The 12,103-nt window shown below is 41.7% G+C and overlaps 1 protein-coding gene across 10 annotated transcripts in view; it reads right to left on the bottom strand.

Annotated features, from left to right (window-relative positions):
- The window catches only part of PDE1C (phosphodiesterase 1C), a 442,200-nt gene that overhangs the window by 191,417 nt on the left and 238,680 nt on the right, over nt 1-12,103 (bottom strand). The window contains exon 1 of one of the 10 annotated variants that reach the window (XM_075921781.1): nt 10,727-11,146. The exons of the other annotated variants lie outside the window; for them this stretch is intronic. Coding sequence (XP_075777896.1) covers nt 10,727-10,860 — 134 coding nt within the window. The 5' untranslated portion in view covers nt 10,861-11,146. Of the gene's footprint in view, nt 1-10,726; nt 11,147-12,103 lie in introns of those variants that run through there. 10 annotated transcript variants of the gene reach the window in all.

Below are 12,103 nucleotides of genomic sequence, written 5' to 3'. Positions count from 1 at the left end.
TTTTATAGAAGCAATTACCTAGTGGCCTCACAATATACTAGAGCAATATAAACTATTTAACAAAGTTCATATAATCTTACTGGCACATTCTGTACATGCTGTCTCCTCAATAAAGCTAATCGCAAACCTCTGACAATCATGAACAAGGCCCCCAAAAATGAGACAGGGTAAAATAAATCTAGATTATTTAAAAACATAATAAAATGTAGGCTTCTTTTTTTTTTTTACCTGGTGCATATTTGAGCTTTTAGGTCTCCCATTTTCAAGCTGTTCTTCACAACCACAAGGGCTAAATGTTTACACTATCCTTTAAATGAAATCTGGAATTCGGATGTAATCACAGGACTCCAGGAACTGGGGCATTATGAAAAAGTGAACATCATGAAACTCATGATAAAATAATGAGAGAATGTGCCTTCCTGTTGAAATCAGGGGCCGATGAGCAAAAGGAATCGTCACAAACTGTATGTTAAAAAAATTAAATTAGAAAACTCAAATAGTAGCATAAAAGAGTATTGTGGCAATCTGACCAAGAGTGAGAGTTCTGTCGCCCACAAATGAGAACCAATTAAACTATTAAAAGAGATCACATGAGACTCAATGTATATGGTAAACACTGGAAACAATTAGAGTGTCTTTATGATGTCTTTTCCCACTGTAGAGGAGACAGAAACGAAGTGCTATACATGCAGTAAAAGCCCATGTCTAAAATTAAAAACTGATTTCTATCAATCAACAACATATAAGACTGGATTCGCTATTCTGTGTGTGTGTGTACAGACAAGCACAGACTGAACTACTCAGAAAGTAAGGTACAATGCCACTTGAATAGGCGTGACAAAATCTAGCACGTGTATTTTTTCTATTCGCTAACAGCTAATCACTGGACTGTGGATAGCCTCCTTCTTCAATGTCACTATTTGAGAGGCTGGTTTGCCCTGTAACCAGTGCTGTATATGCAATCTCATCATTCATGCAGGGCTGGCAGGTGACACACAACTCACCTGACCAGCAGCCTTGTCACACATTCCTACAGCCCCGTTGGATTTGAGAGGTCAAGCTGAGCTGTAGGGATTACTGGAACTCCACTCCCAATCATTGGGACTGCGGGGGTATCAACACCACGGACAGGCCTTCTGCCATGCCCATCATTGCTCTCCCTGCAGGATCTCAGATGAAATCAAGAGGAGACAGCAGCTGTAATGATGTGATAAGCGGACGAATATTGGCCTCAGCTTCTTCAGCTACTTTCCTCAGATGTTCCTCACCCAGATTTCCCTCACTCACAAACCCAGATAACACCTTCAGGCATCCAGCTACTCTCCTAGAACTCACTGCTCAGTGTTCACTTTCCCCTGCCAACACACAAGTATTCATTCATCTCAGCACCTGCACACAAGCCCTGACCTAAGCCCTTCTCCCCTAACCTAAGCCCTGACATCCTGCAATACCCTTCCCCCAACCAGCACCCCTTAGACACAGTTTCCTCAGATTCACTACAATACTCACCCATAATCACCCCAATCACAGCTGCCAAGTTTGGTGCCGCTTCAGGTCCTATCCCCACCAATGTGTAGGGGCTGACTGTGTGGTGTGGTAAACCAGGGATTTTCCCTCATCTACAGTAATCCCACACATGTAGCTGTACAAGAACTCAGGACCTTGGGGACCATTTTGTTAAAAGATTTCTCCTCCTAGTAAAAAATAAATACAAGTACTAAAAGTCGTTATAACCGCTACTCTCCTTTAAATTGTAAGGCCTTTCAGGAGAATCCAGATTCCTCTATTTTCTCGCAAGGATAAAACAGACCTCCTCGTTCACACAGCAATTGAGTCACATCCAGACAGAGAGATTACAAAGGGATTACTGGATGAAAGTATTCCAATTTTGAAAACTGGGTTTTAATGTTCCCTACTCAAAGTATTTGTTAAAGAAATATAATGCCTGTAAGTGCCTGTTATTTATATCTTTCAATCACTGTGAAATCACAGTCTATAACCTCAGAGAGATGGTGACAGACATGCAGGAACAACCTCAGGTCTTTGACTTAAAATTTATCAGCAAAGTACATTGCTCACAAAAGCTGATCGTTACCAAGTACTGCCAGTTTCAAGCACAAAAATATAACACCAAAAGACCTCTAGCCACTGCATAGTTCACTCTCACAATGTATTGTTTAAAACTAAAGGATACATTCTTTTTCTTGATAACTTGGCTCAATGCCACACTTGGGGTAACAGGATTAGGGAGACAAAGCTATGGTCAAAGGACATGCAGTTATTTTGTAGATATTTTAGAACAAACTGTGGCTCCAGCATATAATTTGAGTTTTGCAGACCAGCTCATATGCCCCATCGAAGTTAATGGGGCTCCACATGGGCACAGAAATCCTGCATGGATCTAGCTGGAGCACTGGCACCTATATTAAAACCACAGAGCTAAACAATAGAATTTTCATATTTAGTCAGACAATGGCAAATTATGTCTCTTTCCTACTGATGTTCTCTCACATGATTCCAAAGCCTCTCGTTGTGGGTATGTCTACCCAGCGAAAACTGTGCTCAGGCTATCTGAACTAGCTTGAATCCAGCCAGTCCCGATAAGAGCAGTGGAGACAGCACTGAGCAGGCATTAGTACAGATGGTCCCCATGCCTGGGACAGATCCTGGATAAGTACTTGGCTCACTAGTCCATTCTCAAGCCCACATTACACTGTCTTCACTGCTATTGTTACCCACACAGGCTGGATTCAATCTAGCTTAGGTAGGCTAGCGCAGTGTTTCTCAACCAGTGGTACGAGTACCCTTAGGGGTACTTGAGGGAAGTCTGGAGGGTACATCAACACAACTGAAATTTGGAGAAAACTGAATTTTTGTTTTAAGTTTTACAGCTCTTTAAAAAGTACAGCAATTTTTGTACTTTTTACACCCAAACATTTTATCGCCCGCTTGGCTACAATTAAGTTGTTTAAACAAATGTGTTGCAATGATAGAAAAAATTGTGTGTGTCTGAAAACGGAAGGTACTAGGGGTACTTATAATTTTTTTTTGAAAAAGGGGTACTTTATAACCAAAGGTTGAGAAACACTGGGCTAACATAGTCACAGCTTTTTAGGCATAAACATACCCTGTGATTACATAGGCTGCAGGGAATTTAGAGTTTGTTGAATTTATTTCTGAAATAAATGGATGCTAGGTAGCCTTTTCACAAAACTGTGCCCAAGATGACATACATAATAGGATACATACATAATAGTATTTATGTATCCTGGAATTGTGTACTGTAGTACACAATTTAGTTGATTTCTGATTTCCATTACAGCTTTCCTATTTCAGTTGCTCATAACTTTGCCAAATGAGTACCTTGAGGTGGATTTGAATGTTTGGAAAGTTATGACTAGATGGGGGGAAGGGGCAGGATGGCCTCTTCTGCATATATTCTGATCACACATAGTGCCTGCAGATGGTTCAACTGTGGCTGAAGTCAGAAACTCAATACTGATTTATTTCATAAAGCTAAAAAAGTAACCCAGTTCTGTAATTTTAAAGTTATGAACACTAAACTTGAGATGGTGTTAACTCCTGAAAGGTAGTTCAGGCATTAGAATGTGAATGCTTAGTTCTGCCAGAATTTTGTCATGTGCAATTCCTTAAGAGTACTCATGTAATTTAAGAAAGAATAGGTTATGATGCCCATGTTTTATAGTCAAGGCATGTCAAAATGTTCTTCAAAGGAAGGAGTGAAACATTGCCAAATTAGCTCTCACTAGATGCAAACCTGTTGAAATTTAAGTCAATAGGAGTCTTTAACTAAAATGTGTACAGGATCAGATTCATGGAGCCTTGTGTATTTGAATTTATTTGGTTCAGAAAGGATGCATTGGCGAAGATACAGAATTTCTACTGACTCTTTCCAAAACACGCCAGCGTGTCATAAGTAAAACAGCATTCTCCATAACACTGAACTGCTAAGGTACTTCCTGGTTATAAGTGAGATTCATTTACTTTTCTCTGTCCTCTTTGCAATAAACACCACAGATGCATAATCTGAAATCAGTAAAATGACATTGATTTAAAACCATAAGACATGTCACTTGCCTGAGGCAAGATTCTAATGCAGCTCTGGACCTCTGAGATAATAAGCTCTCTTTCAGGGAAAATGATTAATATGTTGATAGGGCACCATCAACAATTCAACATTTACCATCTAGTGGAATCATTCAGCAGAAATCAAAATCAAAATCAAAACCAAAACCATGGCTGGTCACTTCTTTACGGGACAAAGATGATTAGAGAAAGCAAAATAAGCACACACACAATGAAATAGAAAAAAAAAAGCGTAAGGTTCACACCAGTCCTTTGGCTCCCAAGTAACTCAGTTTTTCACTAGCCTACCTTTCATGTGCATGCTTCTATAGCCTTTCTCCTGAGAAGTGAGAAAATGAAGTGTCACTGAGGTTAACTCCTTGTTCATTGGAGGGCAGGCAGCCCCCTGCCCCTTAGCACACTCACACAATACCTACAATGCCACTGTGTAGTAACTGAAGGAAAGATGACCATGATGGTGAGTGACTACTGAATAAACTCACTCAACTAGTTACCCCATGGCTTCATTGCAGTCTTTAAATTCTATAAATTGACAAACATAAATTGGCAAACATTTGCCATATAATCAGTTACAGCACAGCATAATCAAATATATTCAAACATTAGTTATTAATATTGAGGTGTTTTTATTAATGAAATTACAACTTTTAAACAACATAGAAAAACACAAATTTTGGTGACTCCTTGTACCTTTTCTTTATTATACACCTGTCTTGGATGCAGATTTGCAAACCTCATTCTCATCTTCATTGTTACTTTCTATGAATAAAGGGGATTCTCTCTCCAAATAACAAGTGGAGGTTCCATAGGTTCAGTTGCCAGTCATGAAAGTAACACAGTAGAGAGACAAAGTGGGTGAGGCCATATCTTTTATTGGATTGATTTCTGTCAGTGAGAAAGGCAAGATTTCATGCACCCTGAAGTAATCTAGTAGCATTTGCTAATGTCGCAGTAACTCCTTTCAACCATTGAAAATGACAGTACCACTTATGAACCAAATCCAATGCCTATTGATGTAAATAGAGTATTGGGTCATGTTCTAAAACCACTATACTCTAAGGATACATCTACACTGCACACCTATTTCTAAATGAGCTATTCTGGTATAGTTATTCTGCAATAGCTTATTTCAAAATAGTACATCTACACTTCAGGGAAGCCTCAAAATTAGTCAAAGGCAGGCTTCCCTAATGTAGACACACTATCTCAATTTAGAGCCCCAGGAAACACTGGGGAGGAATAACTAAAAATGGTCCTGGTAAGGGGCTATTTCAAAATAGCAGCAGTGAAGCAACTACACATGCCTTATTTCGAAATAGCTGTTTCGGAATAGGCATTATGCCTAATAGATTTACAGATTTCGGAATAAGATGCTCATTATTTCAAAATTATTGAATGGAATGGTTGTGCCCATTCTGGGCAAAGAGCCAAGATATCAGTGGATCCAGAACGAAGAGCTAGGGCAAAGTTGTCGAGGAAAAAAAAAGGACTGCCCTTTTTGCCCCTTTAAAAGGAGCCTCCGATCACATTTGGTCAAGAGAGAAAAAAAAGCTTGGCCCCTTTAAGAAAACACATTTAAACGTGTTAAGAGGCTTTTTGGCCACTTTAGGCTCTCGCCGGCTGACACCATCTTTAATTATACATCTTTAATGGCCATGCTGGATGACCCTGCCCAGGTCAGCACAGGGAGCTGGGAGGAGAGAGCCGTTTTTGGGAGTGCAGGGGCAGCTTATGAGCCACGGCGGGGGGGAGGGGCGGGCTTCGCGAACCACACCCTGGGTGGGGGGGAAAGAGCCACATGTGGCTCGCGAGCCTCGGGTTGGCCACAGCTGGTGTAGACGCTTGCATTGTTATTTTGAAATAACACTACCGTATATTCCGGCGTACAAGACGACCTCTGAAGTTAAAAAACATCCCCCAAAAATCGGGGGTCGTCTTGTACGCCGGATGCCCCGCCGCTGGAGCCCCTCCGCGGCTTTGAAAGCCTCGGGGGAAGCCGGCGGCTGGGCATCCCAGGCGCGCATGGGCTGCCCGCCCGCCGGAGCCCCTCCGCGGCTTTGAAAGCCTCGGGGGAAGCCGGCGGGGGGGCATCCCAGGCGCGCATGGGCTGCCCCCCCTCCGGAGCCCCGCGGAGGGGCTCCGGAGGGGGGGCAGCCCATGCGCGCCTGGGATGCCCCCCCGCCGGCTTCCCCCGAGGCTTTCAAAGCCGCGGAGGGGCTCCGGCGGGCGGGCAGCCCATGCGCGCCTGGGATGCCCCCCCGCCGGCTTCCCCCGAGGCTTTCAAAGCCGCGGAGGGGCTCCGGCGGGCGGGCAGCCCATGCGCGCCTGGGATGCCCCCCCGCCGGCTTCCCCCGAGGCTTTCAAAGCCGCGGAGGGGCTCCGGCGGGGGGGGGGAGCCTATGCGCGCCTGGGATGCCCAGCCGCCGGCTTCCCCCCAAAGCCGCAGAGGGGCTCCGGCGGGGGGGAGCCCAGGCGCTCCTGGCGGCTTTGCTCCCGGTGCCTCTGGTCTGCTGGGGACCATCTCCAGCAGACCAGGGACACCGGGAGCAAAGGAGGCGGAAGGGCGCTGGGGTATAAGATGAAACCCTATCTTTTAATTAAAAAGATAGGGGGTCGTCTTATACGCCCAGTCGCCCTATACGCCGGAAAATACGGTAGTTATCTCAAAATAATGGTGTAGAGTAGATGTACCCTAACATAATGTTCCATTCAAAATTCAGGTTCATATCAACTGTCCTCAAAGATGTGATGGTTACTTTACTTTGGTTAAGTATACCTGGGAGAGGGAGGCACTGAGAAAAAACAATTGCAATTTTTCAGAGTATAACTTTGTTTTTGTTTCCTGTCTTCTTTATAATTCTACTTTGTGCCTTTTATTAATTACTTATGGCTCTCTTTACAACTGAATTTCTAGTCAGAAACAGCCCTATTGTGTAAAAGAGATTGCTAAGTCATAAAACTTTCATAGTGTCATAGAAATGCAGAGCTGGAAGGAACCTTGAGAAGTTATCAAGTCCAGCCCCCCGTAGCTGAAGTAGGACCAAGTAAACCTAGACCTCCCATGACAGATGTTTATCCAACCTGTTCTTAAAAACCTCCAGTGACAGGGATTTCATAATCTATCTTGAAAGCCTGTCTCCATGTTTAACAATACTTCTAGTTAGAAAGTTTTTCCTAATATCTAACCTAAATCTTCCTTGCTGAAGATTAAGCTTATTTCTTCTTGGCTTACACCTTCAGTGGACATGGAGAAGAATTGATCTCAGTTTTCTTCATAACAGATGTGAACATACCTGAAGACTTATTGGGTCACCCTGCATCTTCTTTTCTCAATACATAACATGCCCAGTTGTTTTAACCATTTCTCACAGGTCAGATATTCTAAGATTTTGTCATTTCTTTTGTATTCTCTCCAATTTGTCCATATCTTTCTGAAATACAGCACCCAGAATTGCACACAACACTCCAGCTGAGGCCTCCCCAACACCAAGTAGGGCAGGACAATTACCTCCTGTGTCTGACATGCAACACTTCTACTAATATACCCCAGAATGAGATTCCCATTTTTTTGTTTTTGCAATTGTATCACATTAACTCGTATTCAATTTGTGAGCCACTGTAGCCCCCAGGTCCTTTACAGCTGTACTACCACATATTTTGTGGTTGTTATTCCACGTTTTTTAGGTGTGCATACTTGGTACTTGCTTTATTGAATTTTGTCTTCCTGGATTCAGACCAATTCTTCAATTTGTCAAGGTTATTTTGCATTCTAGTTCTGTCCCCTGAAATGCTTGCAAGCCCTCCCGGCTTGTTGTCATCCACAAGTTGTATAAGCATATTCTCCACTCCATTACTCAAGTCATGAATAAAACGTTGGAAAGTACCAGACCCAAGACTGACCTTTGCAGGACCTCACTAGTTACACCTTCCCAGTTTGACAGTGAACCATTGAGAACAGTAACACATGGCAGCAGAAGGAAGAAAGGCACTGGCCTCGACTCTCCCCACCCACTTACTATGCCCCTGCCCTGCTCTTGCTCCATCCCTCCCCATGTGCTTCTTCCCAGCACTTCCCAGAGCAGCATGGCAGGAAGCAGCGCTGGCCCTTCTGCTGGCTGCTGGCCAGCCCTCCTTGCCTTAAGGGGGCACGTGGCCCTGTGTGCACCCCTACATGTCACCTGAGTATGGTCTTTCAGCTAGTTGTGCATCCCACCTAATAGTAATTTCATATAGATCATATTTCCCTAATTTGCAAGTATAAGTAGAACTGTGTCAAAGGCTTTACTAAAATAAAAAATGTCACATTTACTTCTTCTTCATCATCTTCTTCCACACTAACCACTAGGCAAGCAACCCTAATAGAGGGAAATTAGATTGGTTTGGCCTCATTTGTTCTTGACACATCCATGCTGGGTATTCCTTATAACCCTTTGAAACTGATCTTATAATTTGTATACATCAAAGTTAGCTTCTTGCAATAAGATATGTGTTTGCAAAATGCATTAGGACTAAACTTGGAGTTATACTTCTCCCTGAGGCCAGAGGGAATAGGATTAAATATATTTCTGGAAGCAGTAGCACACTAGATTCATCTAATAATGATAAAAGCAAAAATTACTGTATCACCAGGTGCTGACACATTAATAAACAAGGCAGATGCTGTTTCAAAACACAATCTTGCTGCATAAAATCTTCAAATATTTTCATTCATTTTCCTCCTATCCCTGAAAATATTTACATCAACCAGGAAATGTCAAACAACATTTCCTCCTTCTCTTTAATCAGCGATATTTTCACTCATACTTCAATAGAGAGAGATGATTTTATGCAAATTTACTTGTGGCTTTACTTCATCCCACCACTTGTGAACTATGAAATCATCCCTAGCCTGGGAAAATACTTTTCTTACAAACAGCAATATGTGTACATGCTTCTTCTCTTGCTCTTGTAGGTGGGAGTATTAAAATTCTGTTTCTCGGGCTTTTTGTTATTTTTGTATGACAATTTTTCATTTCTGGGGTTCAATGAAGCGAGGTCTCAGTTTGTGCCCTTTAGAAACCACCGGCCTTGAGGATATAGAATTATAACTAAACTATATTTATTGTCCTTTTGGGAAGAAACAGAGTACACTCACAATCTGTATTATAAGGGCTTGATTCTGATTGCATAACAATTCAACAGTGGTGTGACCCTGCCCCCTGGTTTCAGTGGAATTACTCCCAATGTACAAAGGAGAAGAATCATGTAGGGACCTAAATCCACCTGTTACGTATGGGCAGACTGATAGCAACACCTGTGGTACGGGCTGCCTAAGTCTTTCCATTATGTGAGCCTATTTTCAGGGGCTTATAACTTCAGTACATTTTTATCACTGAGACTGGAATTTTCTCAGATGTATGTCTGCCTCGGGCTGAATTTGTTTGTTTAAGTTTCAACCAAAATAGTTCAGCCATTTCCAAGAACAAAAATCAGGAAAAACACAAACTGTTTTGCCCACATAAACACATTATTACAACTATTTCATTGAGAAGCTCTAGCACTGTCATGCCTTGGCACAGGGAGCCTGCTGGTGTCAGGATGCACCTTTTGTTGTTCTTGTGAAAATTCACCCAAATTTGACTACTTTTGAAAAAAGTGTCAGTTTGCTTATGCACAGGAGGGATTTGTTAAAAGCTTGCAGCTAAATTTGTAAGATTTTGTACTACTGGGCTTCTTCCATTCTCACATAGCTCCTCACATCCCTACAAAGCAAGTGACCATACTCCACTCAAAAGGTTTCAGAGCCTGAAAGGAAGTCTTTCCCTACAATTGCTCATTCTGGTCATTATAAACTGTCAGTCTCTCTTGCACTCTCAATGCTCTTGGCAACATGGAGGAAGGGGAAACAATCTGACTCCAATACCGGGAATTAAGGAATGGGGATGGAAGGGGAAATAGAAAGAGAGGGGACAGAGACTAAAGACTGGGAATGTGAATAGGGGGAACCCAAGGACTGGAGTCAGGGACAGGTAAAAGAGCAGAGGGGGATAGAAATAGAACCTGGGATAGAAAATGGGAGGTGGATTAGACCGAGAGAAAAAATTCAAATGTAATTGGATAGGAGCAATGGGGACAGTGGTGGAGCAGGGAGCATGTGAATGCATAAGAGCAGAGAGCGACAGAGTCATACCGGGAAAAGGCATTCTAAAAGGGATTATAACTAGTAGGAGTATTCACCCTGCAGAGCCTGGAACTGAACCCATGAATCCTCGGTCACATCATTTCTCTGCTGTCTGTTGTGAAATCCATAGGCCTAGTGTTTCTTTCATCTAGTGGCTCATCTACCTAGCAGATAACAGCACAATATCACTATCTCAAGAAGCTGAGATCTATGTTGTGGATCTAAAAGTCCTAAATCTGTTGATGAGCTAATATGGTTCCACAAGATGGAATTTCTGATTTTTTTTTGTTTGCTTTTAAAAATCATTTAGCATTGTTATGCTAAATCTTGCCCAGTCCTTTTATGTCTCCAAAATGAAGAAACAGGATAAGAAACAAGCTAGAGAAGGTAAATATCTAACAATCTGTATTGTGTTCTAAAACACCAGAAAACATTTACACGGAACATAGCTGTACTCACATGAGCCGATTTATATGAGTGAAGTTATGCCTGCATTTAAGTGTAGGATAGGAGCTTATCTCCAGAGTAGCTGAGCATTGGAGCTTAAATGCATGTAGTTTCACATCAAATATGTCTTCACTGCAATTGAGCATACCAGAAGCTCTAGCAGTAATACATACATCACCACATAATCCACTAACAGTGCTGCAGTTTCCCCTAGAATATACAAAATACAAATAAAAGCTGTTCTCATTGTGAAATTACACAGGTTTCCTTTCTTCACTTAAATTGTACCTGCAACTGTACCACACGTTTGAAATGCAATTAAAATACTTTTAGTCATGAAGCCATCCTCTGGCAGCAACCACAAGTCAGCATACAAATTATACCAATGTAGAGTAATGACATCCCAATCAGTGATTGATACTGGTGACAGAGACTTCAAGATAGTTGTAATGTGCATTCTAATGCTGCACACTTTGGTAAATTAAGCACTTCCAAGATTATTAATGACTGCATGATTTTTATGATGGTTGCTAAATAATAAATGGTGACAGGGGTTGGATAATATTTTCCATTACAAAAAACAAATCTGTAGATGGCTATTTTGCAATTACAAAGGGAATATGGTAGGGAAATTAACACATTTAAATATTGACATGATTTATTATATAATGTCATGTGTCCACGAATATTTCTGTAGCATTAATAGTACAATGAATGTCAATTTTTCAGCAAATATATATTTTATGAAGACTTTGATTAAAAAACGAAATAAGCACTAATTTTGGAGAAAGATATGTACAGTGAAGTAGCCCTGCAGATTGCAATATTTGTCTCAACTCTCCCCAAAAAATAGAACTAGAACAGGGGCTATGTCTACACTACACGCTTATTTTGAAATAACAGAGTGCATGTCTACACAGCAAGCCCGTTGTTTCAAAATAATTTTGAAATAATGGGCTTCTTACTCCAACTTCCGTAACCCTCATTTCACGAGGAGTAAGGGAAGTAGAAGGAAGAGTGTTCTCCCTTCAACTTCTTGCTAAGTAGACAGTACCAAAAGCCAAGTTAAGCTACTTCGACTTCAGCTATGTAATTAAAATTGCTGAAGTTACGTATCTCAACTCAACTTTAGCCCATAGTGTAGACATACCCACATGATCCTTTGCCAGTCACACTTACTTTTATTGAAAACTATGAGCCAAGCTGTGAATATAAAGCCACAATCCCATAGCAGGGAGCACTGTTCCAGCAGTACTATACCTAACATAGTCTCTGTGCCATCATAGGCTACTGGGAGAGAGAGCAGGCCACAATACTCTTTGCTACATCCTTTGAAAAGCAACAGCAAAAACGACATGCCCCTGTCTCAGACAGCTAACTGGTGTGAAG

Source organism: Pelodiscus sinensis, chromosome 2 (assembly GCF_049634645.1).
Source record: "Pelodiscus sinensis isolate JC-2024 chromosome 2, ASM4963464v1, whole genome shotgun sequence".
Taxonomy (NCBI): domain Eukaryota; kingdom Metazoa; phylum Chordata; order Testudines; family Trionychidae; genus Pelodiscus; species Pelodiscus sinensis.
Note: the sequence above shows the minus strand (reverse complement) of the source record. Positions and strands in the feature narration are given on the sequence as shown.